Source organism: Nerophis ophidion, linkage group LG15, assembly GCF_033978795.1.
Source record: "Nerophis ophidion isolate RoL-2023_Sa linkage group LG15, RoL_Noph_v1.0, whole genome shotgun sequence".
Taxonomy (NCBI): domain Eukaryota; kingdom Metazoa; phylum Chordata; class Actinopteri; order Syngnathiformes; family Syngnathidae; genus Nerophis; species Nerophis ophidion.
Window position 1 is genome coordinate 22599981 of NC_084625.1, and position 19062 is coordinate 22619042.

At 39.1% G+C, this 19062-nt stretch overlaps 2 protein-coding genes across 5 annotated transcripts in view; both read right to left on the reverse strand.

Annotated features, from left to right (window-relative positions):
* The window catches only part of LOC133569840 (protein phosphatase 1 regulatory subunit 42-like), a 10096-nt gene extending 960 nt beyond the window's left edge, over nt 1-9136 (reverse strand). Inside the window, exons 1-7 of one of the 4 annotated variants that reach the window (XM_061922461.1) lie at nt 8865-9047; nt 8418-8564; nt 5177-5343; nt 4966-5104; nt 2501-2617; nt 819-936; nt 612-728 (exon numbers count right to left, since the gene is read on the reverse strand). In XM_061922461.1, coding sequence (XP_061778445.1) covers nt 612-728; nt 819-936; nt 2501-2617; nt 4966-5104; nt 5177-5343; nt 8418-8552 — 793 coding nt within the window. In that variant the 5' untranslated portion in view covers nt 8553-8564; nt 8865-9047. The other 3 variants (XM_061922458.1, XM_061922459.1, XM_061922457.1) reach the window with 3 other exon arrangements.
* Nucleotides 9137-10557: 1421 nt separating this feature from the next.
* On the reverse strand, nt 10558-17362 carry LOC133569476 (COP9 signalosome complex subunit 5). Its single transcript, XM_061921844.1, has 8 exons — nt 17055-17362; nt 14730-14964; nt 14527-14655; nt 14228-14293; nt 14017-14102; nt 13820-13931; nt 11637-11785; nt 10558-10820 (listed from the first exon to the last, which is right to left on the reverse strand). The coding sequence occupies exons 1-8, from the start codon at nt 17189-17191 to the stop codon at nt 10730-10732; spliced, it is 1005 nt and encodes a 334-aa protein (XP_061777828.1). The 5' UTR covers nt 17192-17362; the 3' UTR covers nt 10558-10729.
* Nucleotides 17363-19062: the final 1700 nt, after the last annotated feature.

Consider the following 19062-nt stretch of genomic DNA (forward strand, 5'->3'; position numbering starts at 1 on the left):
TTATCATTTTTATACCAAATAATATATTGTGAGAATCTGTTTTAATCAAGAGTCCTGTTGTCGATTCTGAATTGAATAGTCATCTCAAGAATCGTATCCAAATTTGAATCGTGAGTTGTTGTAAGTTTCCTATTATTTACTAATATGACAGCTGAGATAGGCTCCAGCACCCCCCGTGACCCCGAGAGAGAAAATGGATGGATGGATCGGCTTTGTCTCACACACACACACACACACACACACACACACACACACACGCACACGCACGCACACACACTTGCAATAGAAGTCCAATATTTAGCTAATTTTAAAGTATTTGCATATGCTTTTTAGAAAAGTATCATTATTCAAAATTAAAGAGTGCGATTTTTGGCCATTATTTAAAATGATTAAATCATAAATTTTAAAGCATAAAAGCATATTGAATTTTGCCATAATTAAATGTAATTTTAATGATTAAAAAAAAGCTGAAATTTGCCACTTTTTTTATATTAAAAAGATAAACAAATCTTATTAACTCCCGAAATATATTTTCCCCTAATTACGGTGCACTATTTTAACTTAAAGTTGTGAAAACCACAAAAGAAAATCTGTTAAAAAGCAAGACTTACTTGTGAAGGCTGGTGAGATCATGTGTTTATTTTTCTTCTTCTTGGCTTCTTTGGATGCTTTCCAATTAACGAGGAACTCTCTGGTCACCTCATGGATGTCGCGGTCGTCCAGCACCTCTGTCAAAGAGGCAAATAAACACAGCATAAATAATCATTTATCAGGATTAGATGTTTAACGATGAGTAAAAATACTTAAAAGTTCTTTACTGAGTCTCGTGCACGCTGTGATCAGTCTGTCTCTGTATTTTGGGGTCTTACATGCAGGATTTCCACGTAAATCCATTTGAAGGAGCCAAGGCCATGACCCGAACACCTCCTCTAATTCCTGGAAAAAGCACCCAAAAGTCAGGCTCTCTTTTGTAAAGTAAGAGTAAATAAACATGTATGTTGCCCGGTCGTAATCAGAGACAAACACGAGGATGTTTGATGCTATTAGAAAATGTTAATGTGCAGTGCAGGGGCCAATGTAAAGTCCATAAACAAGACATCAGTCTATTTTAATAAACAGTGTCGGCGGTGTCGTGTAACGACAAGTGCTCTCCCGGGGCGTGAGCCGCTCGCCTGCAGTTGTATGTTTATCTAAAGGCGCATTAATCCACGGCTGGAAATATGAACACTCTCTGGACACGCTCTGATTGTTCATTGCCTTCCTGTCTTGGCCAAAGCGCTTCCACTTTTCCAAGTGGCGCTGCAATCAGTTCAGAGGAGACCCCCTGAGTACGCCGAGCGTCCAGGCTTTGATAAATGATCGTGTCAGGGACGTCACTCAGAAGCCCCTTGCCGAGTCTCAGCCCGGTGCTAAATTACCCCCGCGCGGGGGAGTGGGGAACAGCTCACTGAAGCTTGGCCCGACTAATGATGGGCCAGTTATGAACCTGTATTTGACCAGAGGTTCGATTCCCCTGTCTGCACGGATAACGCCCCCGAAGATGCTCCCCATTTGTCACCCTGGCTGACTGCCTGTCATAATCTATTTTAGAAATCCATAATGTTTCCTCCACACGGTGCAGGAGTGCGGATTGATCTTTTGGAGAGATGTCTTTTAGGAATCAATAGAGGCAGACGGCAAAATCTGCGGGAAAAAAAAGTGATTTAAATGCAACACTCTCAAAATAAAGCTGGCTGATGACAATTCTAAAGATATGTCAAGATGTCCTATTTTTTTGGAATATACTGTATAACTATTAGATAACGGTGAAGACATTTTGCTTAATGGCGGCAGTGTTTTTAAATTAATCGTGCTCAAAGTCTACACACTTTGGTTTGTCAGTCTTCTAAAGGTGTGTACCAAATTTTGTAGTGATTCAGCTAAACATTACTTTTTAGGGGCCACCGAGCTGTGTGAGAGGTTTCAAGTCAGTCTGACCTAAGGGGTCTGATAACAGCATCCTCAAGTGGTGTATTTCTCAGAAAAATAATAGCACACAACACACAGCAGGGGGGCATGTTTTGACACATTTTCACCCTTTTGTGTGCAGCGGTTTAAAAGGAAGAAGACATCACTTACACGAACATCCTAATTTTATCCCAAGACTGGAAGTACAGTCCTGTGCAGTAGTTTCCCCAATGAGGTCAAAAACATTTTTCTATAACTATCAGCTGTCCTGTGAGAACACATGCTTTTTAAAAAGTGTCAGAGGAAAACAAAACTTATGCTTGTTTGAAGCTGTCAGCAGGCCAATCCTCTTGGGAGCGCCTTGCTGATTTGTTGAATAATTCCGACCCTGAGCGAGTCTTGCAGACTGAGAGAATCGACAGTGGGATTTGATTTTGTAGAACACCTTTCTCCATATAATTTCACACAAGGCGGTGTAAAACTGCAGTGTCACGCCATCATCGCTCATACGATGGCATCTTGACCATCATTAGTAGTAGACGGAAGTGTTTACCTCGATATTGGCCAATTTATTATCGGCAGCAGAAAAATGTTTGATTTCCCACAACGCGGCCAGGTCCCGGACTTCATCGATGTTGTTGTTGGTCACGTTGAAGACGCAGAGAGATCTCTGTGCAAAGAAAAGAGAGAACAGTTCATTTTGCGGTGAAGAGCAGTGAGAAAACACAGCCGTCTGGACTGATGCTCAAATGTTTGGTTCATTACCACGCCACAAGAAGAAAACAACAGTGGAAACACGGCAAATCTCGTGAGACTTTGGTTAATCCAGACGTTTAATCTAATAGACTCTTGCTGATTCTCTAGCGATGCCACAACAAAAGGTTACCAAGGTTACCAGGGAAGGAAAACATTTGCAAAGTGTGATGATCATCATATATCATCATCATTAAGTGTGCTCAATACAATATAGCTTGAGCAACATTGAGTGCTTCCATTTAAAAAACGGAATACACACTGCAACTGTGCATTAAATGTACATGTTGTGTTCATGGTAAATGTACAATGTATAGTTTAAAACTGTTCATGTAGAGCAGGAGTGTCAAACTAATTTTTATTGAGGGACACACAGTTCAAGCTGTCCTCAGAGGGCTGTTAGATAATATATGAATATTAATGTCTAAGGATTTGCCTCATGATATCATTACTTAATTCCTTATACATTTTTTTTCAGTTGTCAAAATTGAACTGTAAAATGTCCAGTGTTTTTACAATATATCATATAACATGTTTTTTTTACTGTACAATTCTGGTGACTATGCTGCCAGTATTTTTGTCATAAAATCTCTAGTTGTTTTTCGAGTGTATAACTGTAAATGCGAAAACTGTACCGCTTTTTTTTTTTACAGTATAATTGTGGCAATTGAGCTTTTACTGTAAAATCTATAGTCATTTTAACAATGTGCAATTTGATGGATAACTTGTTTTAAAATCATAAGACAAGCATATTTTTAGGTACAAATTTTTATTTTAACAAAATAAAGTTTTGGATGTATGATATTTTGTTGCATTTTTAGACAATATTAAAGTTGAAATAAAAAAGTGCAATTGCATGCAGTCTACATGTATTTTTTTTTGTCCAGTCAAAAAGGATACAACGGATGCTGGTACTTTCACGCATATTATTTCTTGGTTTTCTTGGACCATATAAAAGGATGTGGTGGGCCTGATTTGGCCTCTGGGCCTTGAGTTGGACACCTGTGACATTCAGTGTTAACTTCCTTTTACACTTGCATGACAGATGAGGTTAGAAAGTGCCATGCTTCGCTGAAGTAGACTGCCTCTTTCAACATTTCTTTAACCGCTACGACTCAAAAGTTAAGTAATTTTACAGTATATTAGTTTTATTACGCAGCGGTTAATTTCTTTTTACACTTGTGTAACAGATTAGTAAGTGCCATGCGTGAAGCAGACTGCCTCCCTTAACACTTCTTTAAATGCTAAAACTACACTACCATCATCATCAAATGGTAAGTACTTTTACTTTATTTGACTTTTATTACGCAACGGTAGACTTCCTTTTACACTTGCATAACAGATAAAGTTAAACTCTGTCTCACATGAACTGCAACTACACCGTCACTATCATCAAAAGGTTAGCCGTTTTTTTAAATGTATTTTAAGTTTTATTACGCTGCGGTTAAGTTATTTTTGCATTTGTACGAGACATAAGGTTAGATAGTACCATGCGTGAAACAGACTGGCTTCTTTGGACGCTACAACTACATTACCACCAAGATAAGTGCTTTTACTTTATCTTAGTTTTATTATGCAGCAGTTCATTTCTTTTTACACTTGTATGACAGATAAGGTTAGAAAGTGCCTGCGTGAAGTGGACTGCCTCCCTTAACGCTTCTTTAAACGCTACAACTACACTACCACCATCATCAAAAGGTAAGTACTTTTACCTTAGTTTTATTATGCAGCGGTTAATTTCTTTTTACACTTACAGATAAGGTTAAAAAATGCCATGTGTCTAGCGGATCGCATCTCTCTTTTTACACTTGAATGGATGTTAAAATTTTTCTCTAAAGATTTGATGATGAAGACCGTTTGACTGACAGGAACTTTATTTGCATTTGTTCTTGTCACATATTTGACCTTGATTCTTAAGTCCTATAACGGCAACCTTTATAAAAAAAAAATCTGGACGTCACTCTTACATTTGCACTGCAATTTATTTTAATTATCTAAATAAACAAGAACCCTGAGCGCGTTCTGGGCCGGGAACAGAGATGAAACTGATTTGGCAGTCTACACCGAGAGCAACACAGGCTTCTTTGACATCCTCAAACCGTACACAGTATTTTCTTTACTCGAACCACCAGCCTGTGCGGCATCTTGTATTCTGCATGTTAATTAAGTCTATTATCTGACCTTATAATTACTAAAAAGGGTGATATAGTAAAAAGGAAGTGTGGATTGCTATTTTTGAACACAGTGAAAAAAAATGGGTCATACGGCAAGGGAGCACAGGGTCTTAGGGTCAAAGAGCAACTTCTCCCCCGGCGCCAGCCTCTGACTCTCCACATGCAGCTCCTCCAGCTTGTTCAGTCCCTCCAAGCCCTCCACCACCGCAATCCTGTTACCACCCAGATAGCTGCAGAGCGCACAGAGAAATGAGTTCTCCAAAGGTGAAACAAAAACATACTTTTGCTCTAAAAGCACTCACAGCTTGGAGAGTTTGTGTAGATGGGCGAGGTTGTCGATATGCGTGATGTCGTTGTTCTGCAGGTACAGATGGGTGAGGTTGTACGCAAAGTCCAGGTTGCAAATGTGCGTGATGTGATTGTCGTACAGGTAGAGGACGGTGAGGTTTCTGCACATGGACAGGTCGCCCTGCAAAGTGGCAAGAAATAGAAAGGAAATAAAATTGGATTATTTCTTTCAGTGACTTTACTGAGATAATAATGCGCAGATAGATATTCAGCTAACAATAAACCCTTGATTAATGTGGCTCCGTGTGACACGATGCAGTACTACATCCATGCAAACCACAATAAAAAGGTACATATGGAATTAGTAAATACTTCAAGCAATGTACTAGTATGATGCAGTTTGAGAAACAGTACAAGCATATGCTTACACCGGGGTCAGCAACCCGCGGCTCCTTAGCGCCATTCTAGTGGCTCCCTCGAGCATTTAAAAAAAAAAAAGTATTGAAAATGGAAAAAGATGAGGGGAAAAAATTAAAATGTTTTGTTTTAGTATGTTTTTGTTTGAGGACAAACATGACTCAAACCTTTCCAATTGTTAGAAAGCCCAACGTTTAATATGTTTGTGTGTATGCTTTAATGAGAGTATTATGTGAACATCGTTTTGTCCTACTAATTTTGGCGGTTCTCGAACTCACCATAGTGTGGACTGTGACGCAGCAGTGTGTTTACATGTAAAATCTTACACTCCTTCTTTGGCTGATTTTGTTCACCAAATTGTTTATGCTGTGCGTGAATGCACAGAGGTGTGCTTTGTTGATGTTATTTACTTGTTAGAGTGCTAGTCAGGCATATTTGGTCACTGCATGACTGCAAGCTAATCGATGCTAACATGCTATTTAGGCTAGCTGAATGTACATATTGCATTATTATGCCTCATTTGTAGGTTTATTTGAGCTCATTTAATTTCCTTTACTTCTATCCTCTGTATATAATTTAGTTTTGCAGATCTCATAACACATATGTTTGTAATATTGGCTACATTTCAGATAGTTGTTTGTCTGCCATGTTGTTCCAGACCACAGCAAACATAACTCAGCTTGCCAAAGATTGTAATAAGTCTATCAAAAGAAGATAGGCTTCCATTTCCATTAACTTGGACACACACATATATACTTTTGGCTACTAAAAGCTAGTAATTTCCAGGCGTTATCTCACTCTTCAAAGTAGCGTCTGATTTAGTAATGGTTTCTAATGTTGTAAAAATGTGTGGAATAAATATTAAATTTCAACATTTCTGTCAACGACGATTTTCCTGTGACACAGTCATTTTGATAATAGGCTAATATAACTAATATAAACACTTACGTCACGTGTTCACTTCATTATAACACTTACATATGACTTTTGGAAAAACTAGTGAGCATCCTGGATGATGCCAGTCACCCTCTGCATAGCGTTATCAGTAACCAGAGGAGCCTGTTCAGTGCTAGACTGCTCCATCCCAAGTGCAGAACTAATAGACTAAAAAACTCTTTTGTCCCACACGCCATTAGACTGTACAACTCCTCTCTGTGGAGGAGGCCGGAGGATTACTAGGATGACAGGGGATCCAAAACAATAACAGTGCAATACTTTTACATAACATGGTCACTACTGCCTAGTTTCTCTTCTTATATTCTTAGTTTACCCATCCATCCATTTGTCTACCGCTTGTCCCTATTGGGGTCGCTCGAGCCTATCTCGGGCGGAAGGCGGCGTACACCCTGGACAAGTCGCCACCTCATCGCAGGGCCTCTTATTTTACTGTTATATTTTTATTCTCATTGTTTATTTCTATTTTATTGTAATATTTTTCTATTTTGTTTCCGTTTATACCTCCATGATTTAGTTTTTAAAAATTTGATCTCAATCTGTACACTGCTGCTGGAATTTAAATTTTCCTGAGGGAACTCTCCTGACGGAATCAATAAAGTACTATCTATCCATCTATCTTTTAAAGTCATTTTGATAGTATACATCCATCCATCTATTATCCTCCACTTATCCGAGGTCAGGTCGCGGGGGCAGCAGCCTAAGCAGGGAAACCCAGACTTCCCTCTCCCCACCCACTTTGTCCAGCTCCTCCCAGGGGATCCCGAAGCGTTCCCAGGCCAGCCGGGAGACGTAGTCTTCCCAACGTCTCCTGGGTCTTCCCCGTGGCCTCCTGCCGGTCGGACGTGCCCCTTAAACCTCCCTAGGGAGGCGTTCAGGTGGCATCCTGACCAGATGCCCGAACCACCTCATCTGGCTCCTCCCGATGTGGAGGAGCAGCAGTTTTACTCTGAGCTCCTCCCGAATGACAGAGCTTCTCACCCTATCTCTAAGGGAGAGCCCCGCCACCCGGCGGAGGAAACTCATTTCGGCCGCTTGTACCCGTGATCTTGTCCTTTCGGTCATAACCCAAAGCTCATGACCATAGGTGAGGATGGGAACGTAGATCAACCGGTAAATTGAGAGCTTTGCCCTCCGGCTCAGCTCCTTCATTTTGATAGTAGACTAATATAACTAATATATACACTTAAATCATTTGTTGCTTTCATTATAACACTTACCGTATTTCTTTGAATTGCCGCAGGGCATATAGTATGCGCCTGCCTTGAATTACCGCCTGGTCAAACTCGTGAGGTCACGAGTGACACTTCCCCTGTCATTATTTTCAAAATGGAGGAGGCTGATTTCAATGCCGGTAATTTGAAATCGCATAAAGGGAAGAAGATTAAAGTTAAAGTACCAATGATTGTCACACACATATTAGATGTGGCGAAATTATTCTCTGCATTTGACCCATCACCCTTGATCACCCTTGATCACCCTTGATCACCCCCTGGGAGGTGAGGGGATCAGTGAGAGCTATTCAGTAGGATTTAAGGTCCAAGCTTACATCACTCTCAAATTTTTACTGCATACCTTTGGTAGGTGCCGGAGTGAGAAGAGGTTTTAAAATAATTAGCGCATGCTTACTTTTACCGCATGCCATTGGTAAGCACAGGAGTGAGAAGAGGTTTTAAATTAATTAGCGCCCAGGTGGTAATTCAAGGAAATACGGTATATACGGCTTTTAATTTTTTGCGGCTCCTGTCATTTTTGTTTTTTGTATTTTTGGTCCAACATGGCTCCTTCAACGTTTAAAGTTGCCGACCCCTGACTTACACATTGAAAACAGAATACTGAGAACCATGTATCCTCATTAGGTATTTCATAATCCTTACTACTCACAATATCCTCAATATTCTGGCTGGAAAAATGCAGGTGGGTCAGAGTCCTGAGGTAGTCTTGGAGCGAGAGCCCTCTGTTCTTCTTCTTGAAGTGGTTTTTAGATTTAGCGATCAGGTCAGCGGTCAGGCGTACCATGATGACTGCTCCCTATAGACACACACTTTGTCTTCACTGTGGAAACACCCCTAAAGCCACATCATGATTAAAATAATGAAAGTGATTAGAAAGTTATACACATTTGTAATACTACAAGAAACATATCACAAGTTGGTCCAACTAGTCAATGTACACGTCATTCTCTATAAAGAGGTCTTTGAGGCTCCGTGGCGATGACGTCACCGACGCACCAATTTAACACAAAAATAATTACAATTTGAATGAGCGCGCTACTCGCCATGTCAAGCAGTCAAAGTATTTCATACACGTACGGGTAATAAAATACACTACCCCGGAAAGTGCAAGTTATCGAAGTGTCACAAAAGTCAAATGTACTGTAGCAGGCGATGCTATAGCTAGCACAACAATGGCGTATCAACAAAACAGTCGTGATATCTATCATAGGTCAAATAGACGCTGAGCATACATACTAAATAAAAAAAATCATACTCTGCAGAATTATGTACGTGTTGGTAATGCTAAAATGGGTTTAAGCAAAACATTTACCGAGGTGTCTTCTTTCAAAGTTAATGGTTACCCTGGAAACCAAGGATACAGGAAAATGAAGCGGAAATATATATTTTTTTCATTTGAACTCAAACGTCAACATAGCACTTACAATATAATGAAGTACGTATAATTGTATAGAACACATTGTTGATTTAAAAATAATTAGTACAAATATGCTGCAAGTCGAAACAAACATGTCAAATTCACAGCTTTTGTTTTTTGGCTGCCCCCAGTTGGACATGATCTGCATTTATGTATTTTCTTTTCTTTTTCATGCATGATCATAATCATCAGCAGATGGACATTTATCCTGTTGATAATCATAACATTTGTCATGTACAAGGAGATAAAAATGTTATATCAAACATTGAGCATTCGGTAAGGTGCATGCCTCCTAGAATTCCACAGCTATATAAATATAATACCCATCCATCCATCCATTTCTACCACTTATTATACATTTAGGCAATAACAGTATTTAAACATCAATGTAATAAAATATAAGCTAATAATTATATTGTTTATTTTAGACATTTTACAGACAAAGCAAAAACAACTATGACAGTAAAGGGATTATATTGTATTGGAGAATAAGTTTATTGTGCTCCACTAATAGGCCCCCTGCTTGCATGAATATAGTAAATGAAAATCATTATAAGAAGTAGTGCCAGACTTCATCTTACAGGAGAATAAGCAGACACGTTTACTGCCTCAATGGGATTCTCTTCTTAGCTCGACACGACATCCAAAATATACATTTTGCCATTACAATACCCTAAGAAAACGACATGACACAAAACTTTTTAAAAAAAGGACGGACTGTGTCGACGGAGAGCAGGCGCACTAGCTGAATAGACTCCAGTGTGCACGGCTTCTGTTTCTGGCCTGTATCACTGCCATGCTGCGACCAGAAAGAGAAGGCCACTCCACCGGGACATGTGCCGCAAGGAGCCAAAACGCGCAGGGAGGGACTCCGGAGATGCCAGCTGAGCCTGTGCAGAACCTTGACTTTGTTGTTCCATTATGTAATGCTGTGAGAAGCTGTGCTGTGGTATTGGGCCCGTGTTTGACCTGTCAGAGAAGGTGCTCACGCACATTCTGGGTTCAAATGCGGTGCTGCGGGATAACAAATGTTCTTCATGCAACAACTGAAGCATGAAGGCACACGGTGCAAAGTGAGAAGCACTGAACACATGTAAATACAATGAAATAACACCACAAAGTAAAGCTCATTTAAATCATCACCAAATTGCAGACCTTCATAGAATCCCTTCAGCATATTCTTTAATCATGTCATTAGGATTAATGTATTTTTTCTGACAAAGCAATGGAGATTTTTTTTGTTAAACTTGAACAAATAAAAAAAAGTATCTATCGATAGATAAGATAGTACTTTATTGATTCCTTCAGGAGAGTTCCCTCAGGAAAAAAAATAAATCAAGGATAAAAGCCAAAATAAATAAAACCAGACAAATAATTTCTACCACAGTTTTTAATGTTTGTACTTGACTACTGTAAGGTTTAAATGGCAACAACCATCAAATGAAAAAAAAATATAGGATTTGGGACAGATGCTGAAAAACATACAATTGTGCCAATGGCAATACAACTCAACAAAATGTGCACTCTAAATTGGAGTTGTGGTTTTAATTGCCAGAAGTGTTGATTTGATTGAAGAGTTTGTCCTTAATGACTTGAGACATCAGACCGTGAATTGCTTCTATGGTCGTTTTGCAGCTAAATGAAAACAAAGGGACTGAGTTAAGTTCTGGCACAAAGTACTGTACATAAAATATAAAGCGTGTCCACAAAGTCCCTTTACAATGTAAACATAATAGTACAAAAGCAATGGATGAAATTTGTAAATCAGAATTCTTCAATATCACAGGTGTTAAACTCAGGGCCTGGAGCCACGAAAGCCTGGAAATAACAGACTTCATCGTTCTTGCTATATCTATTTAAATTTTGACATAAAAATTGTACTGCATACAACTGCAGTTCTTTGCCAAATATTTTTCATTTTGTGAAACAACAAGCTAGGCGTTTTTCTTTTTGAAATCATTTCTAAAATAGCTAAATTTTGTATTATTTTTGGTCAATAATGATAATCCTAAAATGAAGGAGCAATTGCTTAATATCAAGAGGCGATTAAACTCTACACCAAAATGGCTATATTTCATGTATGTTTTGCAGTTACAAGCAGCTTTCTGAGGGCAGCCATAACTGTGATATGGGCCAAAATGAACATTAGTTTGACACCCCTGTTCTATATATTGTGTAGTTATTCAAATTTTTAATGACAATAGATTTTTGAATAAAAGATTTATTCATTTCACTCCCCTGAAATAATTCTTATATAAAAAAATGCGTATCAACGATGTGCATTCTGCAAAAAATAATAGGTGAATGAAGTGGCGCAAAATACTTCAATATCTATTCTTCATTCTGTAATAATTTCCACAAATTAGCGTTAATTTACTTTTATAATATATATGTTGAGTTGTAAAGAGACTGCATGAACACCCTGTATTATTATAGGTTTAAATACTGTACCTGTCTCGAGTGGCCTTGGCCAGTTTGTCCTCTGACTTCCTGTCGTGTGTGTCGAGGCCGAGCATGAAGCTGCCTCGGCCCAGTTGGGCCTCCGACTGCTCCAGCTTCTCTGACAGATCGAACACCTGGCCCGTGGTGTACTCAGAGTTCTAACCAGGAATAAGAGAAAGAAAAGGAAATTCACGCACAATTTCCTCACAAAAGATGGACAACATATTCAGTACAAAAAGTGTGTTTATGAAGGGTGATGAATGAAAAGAAGCCAGTGGAAGGTTTGCTTAAGGTGAGGCCCATGTTTTTAGTGGGGAAGGTAATTAAAAGACAATGACAAGGCCCCCCTCCAAACAGGGGTGACAGCGCCAGGGCTGACAAAGCCTGTCACTTGTGTCGGCGCTCCTTCTTGACATCTAGTCAATTCGTCTTCATCTGCAGTCCCAAAGAGCGCAATGTTTGGTTAAGCCTGGTGCCTATTTAGCTGCTGTAGTCAGAATGGGGACAGAGTGGCTGCATCCACAATACGAATTCACATGTTTATTTGTGTGTGTGACTTAAAAAGATGAGCCACAGGTAACAATGGCCGTGCCGCCTGGTTATCAAAATAACCAAGCAAAAGCTCTTAGCTACCTAGGGATATAACGATATACGGTATTAATGTTAACCACGGTAAAACTGAGGGCTATTATTAAAGTTTTAAATTAAAATGATCGAAAAACCACTGTAAAAACACTTAAAAAGTGCACTAACTACACTTTTATAAACTCACAGACTGAGTGGTGACAGCTTGCTAGCTGAAATGCCATTCAAAATGCTAATATGAAAACAAGAGCCATTAACATAAATCACTATTAAGAAATGACACACCCCAATCTAAACTTGCATTAACACTTTGCTGTCTGAGCCACTAAGATATTCAATTGTGTACATATAACTAAAAGCTGTGCAGAGTGATAGTTCTGTACCAAGGCTGCACAAATAATTCACATTGATGTTGTAATTAGTGCTATAAATAGCCACAAGAGGTTGAGTTTTTTTCTCTCTCCCGCCGTCACCGCCATTTGAATGACAGACATGTTCACCAATTGTTTGTTCGTCTCTCGTGCCGTTATTTGACAGTAGAACTAACTGAACGCTGTGAGCACTCTCTTCACTCTTTTACAATGTTTGTCTCGGTGGACGGAGGAGCGCAAGGCGCTATCTTTACACAAACAGGAGGAACATACAGCCTTATTTGTTGCAGTTTAGGCGCATGATTTCGACAGAAGTCTGCATAAAGCCATATATTTTTGCATAATGTTCTAATGTGTGGTACCTCAAGACAAGAATGTTAACTGTCAGCCTGAAAGTAACATGTCTTCCATTACTCGTTATTTTCGCAGTTTTATGCATTTTCATGTACAAGAATAAAAATTTGCAACTTGCAATCTTGGGGAGAAAAATCGCAAATACTTTTTTTCTCAAAACTGTGCAGCTCTATTCTATACTAAGAGGAATTCGAGACAGCGGGGTTTTTACGATGCGTTCAAAGACTGCTAAACAGAGTAGGACGCCGCAACACCCACCAGAAATAATAAATGAACATTTGTGTCATGCATTTTTATTTTAAATTAATCTTAAAGTGCTAAAGTACGAATAAATATTTAAAACAATAAATGCTAAGCCATTAAAGCAAATACAATTATATGCTAAAAACACTAAGTGAAGCATAAAAAGCACAAAACATGCAAAATAGTGGGTTTTCTAACAGTGTGTATATTTATTTTATTTATGTAAAAAAAATATCTGTAAAAAGATTTTGGTGTGTCTATAACAACCTTTTTGAGCACATTCAACTATACCGTGATAATCCAATAAAGGTGATAGCATCACCTTTTTTGTAAGGGGCGCCGAAAGTTGGCAGACCCGTCAGCGATCCTGTTCTGTTTTCCTGTAATGTTTGTCTGCTCTTGAATGGGATGGTGCTGAAAATTTTAATTTCCCTTCTGGGATTAATAAAGTATTTCTGATTGTGATTCTGATAATGACCGTAATTTTTTTCATACTGTTCCATCCCTATAGCTAACACATTAACTGCCGTTCATCTCAGCCTCACACCCCAGTGATCAAATTTTCATCATGTAACAATTAACCGTAAATCCAAAATACACATGTTAATTAGCCAATAAATTTAAAACATGCATACATACCGTAAGAAGACTTGAGGAACTCAAAGTATTGACCCAGTATTTATTCCAAAGGAGTTCCAGCAGCTTTCTATCGAGGGATGACTTAAAATACGTTACTTCCAAGGCATAATACCTAAAAAGATAAAGAACAAAACAGTCAGCAACCAGCAGAAATAATTGTATAATAGTAATAGTATATGTGATACAGCATCACTTACTGTTTACAGTGCACACCAAAGTCTTCTATCTTGTTCAAAGGGATTGTTTGATATTCTGAGGGTCCTTCGTCAGGAGGCTTGTAGCCCTGGAAAAAAAACACATTCTAAAGTCCAAACACCTATAAATACATTTCTAACGAAGAATTAAACATTTAAATGCTGAGAATTCATCCTCATTTTTATCTAATAATCTAAAAATATTTCCCCCTACCTTTGGATATGTCCTGAAGGCGCCCAGGTTGACTTTCCCCGCAGAAATAGTCCGAGTGGGGTCGATCTGTGGAAAGCAAGATACAGTCGAGCAGGAAAGTGAGGTTGGAGGTCATGCAGACCTTTCCCCTCTGGGACCCACTCAAGTGTGTCCACACAAGCACAGGCTGTCAAGTGTGTTGCAATCACGCTCTTTAATTACACAGTGCCCATGGTGCCGCAGCACAAATAGCAGAAAAAGGAGACTACAATAGCAAAATATAAATTATTTAGTTACACTATAATGACTATTGCACTTACCACCACTGCCACAAATGGCTCCTGAAATTGCTGATTGAGCATCTGAGTGCTGACGTCGATGCCGGAGAGCCAGCATCCGTAACCTGGGTGACTGTGGTACCAGCCGATGGCGTTCTCCAGCCTGCCAACCTGAGACGATCGCGGTATAAGCGGTAGTGTGGACATGCAGCGGGACGTACGTGTCGTTTACATCGGCACCCAACCTGTTTGGCATTCTCAATGTAAGCGGCCATGTATTCATAGGCCGCAGCCTGAGCGTTTACTCTGGTCTCTGTGCCTTCCACAGGCAGGGCGAAGCTGTCCATGATGATCATGCTCTCTCCATCCACCTTCCCCAGCATGAGGCCCATCACCTCCAGGTTGCCCCCTGACCTGGCATGCATCACCATCTTCAGGAGGGCCAAGGCTGATACCTTGCAGTACTTGAAGTAGTGATGACTGTCAAGAGGTACACACAGATACATGTCATCAATGCGATACAACTGCTGTGTATTAGAGGTTGGTATAGAACGGCCGAGTAAATCGGTGGTATAAAGACTTTAGGGATGTAACAATATTGTACATACGGCGGTATTGAGGTTTCAAAATCTTTACAATATTGCCAAATAGAAAACTTGGTGAGTGTAGATTTTTCTTTCATTTTTGCGTTGGCTAGTTTAAAAAATATACTATATCTCTCCAAATTCTCCGTGCAGCACAGGACCAGCCAGTTGGGGGCGTGAAATGCCTTAAAGGAGAAAAAAAAAAGAAGCATTTGGGAGAAGTGTGTTCGTAGTAGTTGTAGATTAGAGGAATTTTTTTTTTTCAAACATTTTATCAAAATCCGTCCATAACTTTTTGAGTTATGTTGCTAGCAAATAGACAAACCCTGGCGAATAGATAATCTCTGGCATAAGATATAAAGTCTGGGAACTGCAAAGTGCGCCACCTTTGTCTCGAGCGTTTCCAAGCTGACACAGAGCAAGTCACCGTGCACTGCGGCGGGAGGAAAACGCCCGGTGGGAGCGCGAACACCACACACGGTGTACGGGTAATACTGTATAAGAAGCTCCTTGATAAAATCATCACATGGAGAAGATATTTGAAGCTGGCAAAGCTAAACATCCAAATATGTGGTATTTACATTAATAAAAGTAAAATTGTAAGTTAACTTTTCTGACCATCAGCATTTTCCCAAATTATATATATATATATATATATACACACACATACATATGTATATATATATATATATATATATATATATATATATAGTCCATTGCAGAGGATACTACTTTTCAGAAATAAAACCCAGAGACACACAAAGCGGTAGTAAATGGATGGATGAATGGAAAGGTGGACAGACACTAAACTGAACAGCACATGATTGTTTTACACTTGTTACACCGGATGTGTACATTGTCACTTTAAAAGACCCTCAACTCTTAGGTTTTTTATTTATTTATATATTTGCTTTTGACAGTGGATGTTCCTATTTTTGCTTAAAACACATGTTAAAAGAGTAAAAAATATGATTAGAACTTTTTACCATTTGTGTTCAAATACATAAGTGTGTTCCTGCCACTTCATTTCACACACTATGACTTTTTTACAAAGTCTCTATAAGGGGCCACGACAATATAGTACCATGGCCTTTAATAAATACTGTGACAATATTGTACTGTGAGATTTTCATATCGTTAGATCCATACACTTAAGACAGATTTTTATTGTTCTTGACTATAATCTTAATTAAAACACAAAACGTCCATCCATCCAGTTTGTACCGCTTGGCCCTAAGTGTGTGAGTGTGAATGTTGTCGGTCTATCAGTGTTGGGCCCTGTGATGAGGTGGCGACTTTTCCAGGGTGTACACCGCCTTCCGCCTGAATGCAGCTAAGATAAGATAACCCCCCCCCCCCCCGATCCCTAAAGGGACAAGCGGTAGAAAAGGGATGGATGGATTTTCCTCTCGGGGTCGTGGAAGCCTAACCCAGCTTCATTCGGGCGGAAGGCGGCGTACACCCTGGACAAGTTGTATTCTAGAAAAACTAAACAAAAAATACCACATAACTTTGAACAATTTTTATATATTTAACACAATAATGTAACAATATCAACATAAAAAAAACCATTCCTTGACATACAACTTCTTGTGAAAAAGAGTAATCAAAAATAACAACTACTATTTGATATTCATTTTAATTCTTTAGCTTTTGGCCCCCAGAGCCACTCTGTATCTTTTTTGATACTTTTATTTTATTTTTTTACTAGTAGTAGATTGTAGTAGATCTAACACTTATCGTTGCTGTTTATAACGATACAATACAATAAACGAACAATTAATGCATTCAAACAAAACAAAATACACAAACATTAGTGGAAATAAATATAAACGAAGATTGAAAATATCGATAAGATACCGATACCACCCTGGTTCAGTTTGGATCGATCCGCCCACCTTGATCGTGTTTTTACAGTCCAACACGTTCTCATTGTGATTTTAAATAGTTGATGAACATATGTAAGAGGATGTGTGGAGAACTTACTCCTTCGTCCACGGCTTCGCTGCGAGGATCTCCTGCTGCTGCTTCTTGTCATATTTGTAAATTTCATCTATGCTTTGAACTTCCTGCATGCTGTTCGTGAGCTCCCATGTTTTCTGGGCCGTGCTAGAACCCGCCATGTTGACTTATGGAGAAATCGAGATTCGACGTCTAACCATGAACGTTCGCCAAATCGTCACAAAAGCCTATACCTAAAAAAAGACTAAACTGACACAATGACAAGGCTAACTCTAACAAGCACTAGTGGCCCAGAGACGCCATGACAGTGGATGACACCATTATTAGACGCTAATATATGTGGACGAATTTAGCCCGCGTTTTCTGGACATTCTATTATTTTTTTATGAATCTAAAAATATAATATCAGAGTAAACATTAATAACCTAAAACGCTCCCTAATCGGTCACTATGCTAATATCCGTTACAAAGCAACACGACACACCTCCTGGACAAACGGAATGGTTCAGTCCAGATAGACAGGAAGTGGCAGAATAGTGTTATACTGCCACCTCGCGGCAGCTTTGTATTTTAAGTATTTATTTCGGACATGGGCATCACGGTGAGGGAGGGGTTAGTGCGTCTGCCTCACAACACGAAGGTCCTGCAGTCCTGGGTTCAATCCCAGGCTTGGGATCTTTCTGTGTGGAGTTTACATGTTCTCCCCGAGACTGCGTGGGTTCCCTCCGGGTACTTCGGCTTCCTCCCACTTCCAAAGACATGCACCTGGGGATAGGTTGATTGGCAACACTAAATTGGCCCTAGTGTGTGAATGTGAGTGTGAATGTTGTCTGTCTATCTGTGTTGGACCTGCGCTGAGGTGGCGACTTGTCCAGGGTGTACTCCGCCTTCCGCCCGATTGTAGCTGAGATAGGCACCAACGCCCCCCGCGACTCCAAAGGGGAAAAGCGGTAAATGGATGGATGGCTGGACACACTCACACACACACACACACACACACACACACACACACACACACACGTATTTATAAATATATGTATGTATATATATATATATATATATATATATATATATATATATATATATATATATATATATATATATATATATATATATATATATATCCATCCATCCATCCATTTTCTACCGCTTATTCCCTTTCGGGGTCACGGGGGGCGCTGGCGCCTATCTCAGCTACAATCGGGCGGAAGGCAGGGTACACCCTGGACAAGTCGCCACCTCATCGCAGGGCCAACACAGATAGACAGACAACATTCACACTCACATTCACACACTAGGGCCAATTTAGTGTTGCCAATCAACCTATCCCCAGGTGCATGTCTTTGGAAGTGGGAGGAAGCCGAAGTACCCGGAGGGAACCCACGCAGTCTCGGGGAGAACATGCAAACTCCACACAGAAAGATCCCGAGCCTGGATTTGAACCCAGGACTGCAGGAACTTTGTATTGTGAGGCAGACGCACTAACCCCTCTGCCACCGTGAAGCCTATATATATATATATATATATATATATATATATATATATATATATATATATATATATATATATATATATATATATATATATATATATATATATATATATATATATATATATATATATATATATATATATATATATATATATATATATATATATATATATATATATATATATATATATATATATATATATATATATATATATATATATATATATATATATATATATATATATATATATATATATATATATATGCATCCGAGAAATATTGAGCGTAACTCCGCTTCGACAAATTTTTAAGGATGCTATTTAGGATGCTCCAAGCTCATGTTGTTTTTGGTCATCCAAAGATGATTGTTAGCTTGTTTTTTATGCTTTATACTGGTTTCTGCCTCTGTTGACCTTTGTATATAATACTGTATAAAATTAATTTTTCTTGTTAAAATCCCTTTGTCGTCCATGGCTATTTGTTCTTGTTCCGCTTCTTAACAGATTGTTTCCTAAAACAGTTTTATGACAGTTTGTCATA

Bases quoted from the DNA above. Each gene is read 5' to 3' on its own strand.
- LOC133569476 (XM_061921844.1), bottom strand. From the start codon at position 17,191: ATGGCGGGTTCTAGCACGGCCCAGAAAACATGGGAGCTCACGAACAGC. The intron at 14,965-17,054 runs GTAAGTTCTCCA...ACCTCTTGACAG, and splicing joins GCGAAGCCGTGGACGAAGGA to TCATCACTACTTCAAGTACT. The intron at 14,103-14,227 runs GTAGGGGGAAAT...TTTTTTTTCCAG, and splicing joins CCTTCAGGACATATCCAAAG to GGCTACAAGCCTCCTGACGA.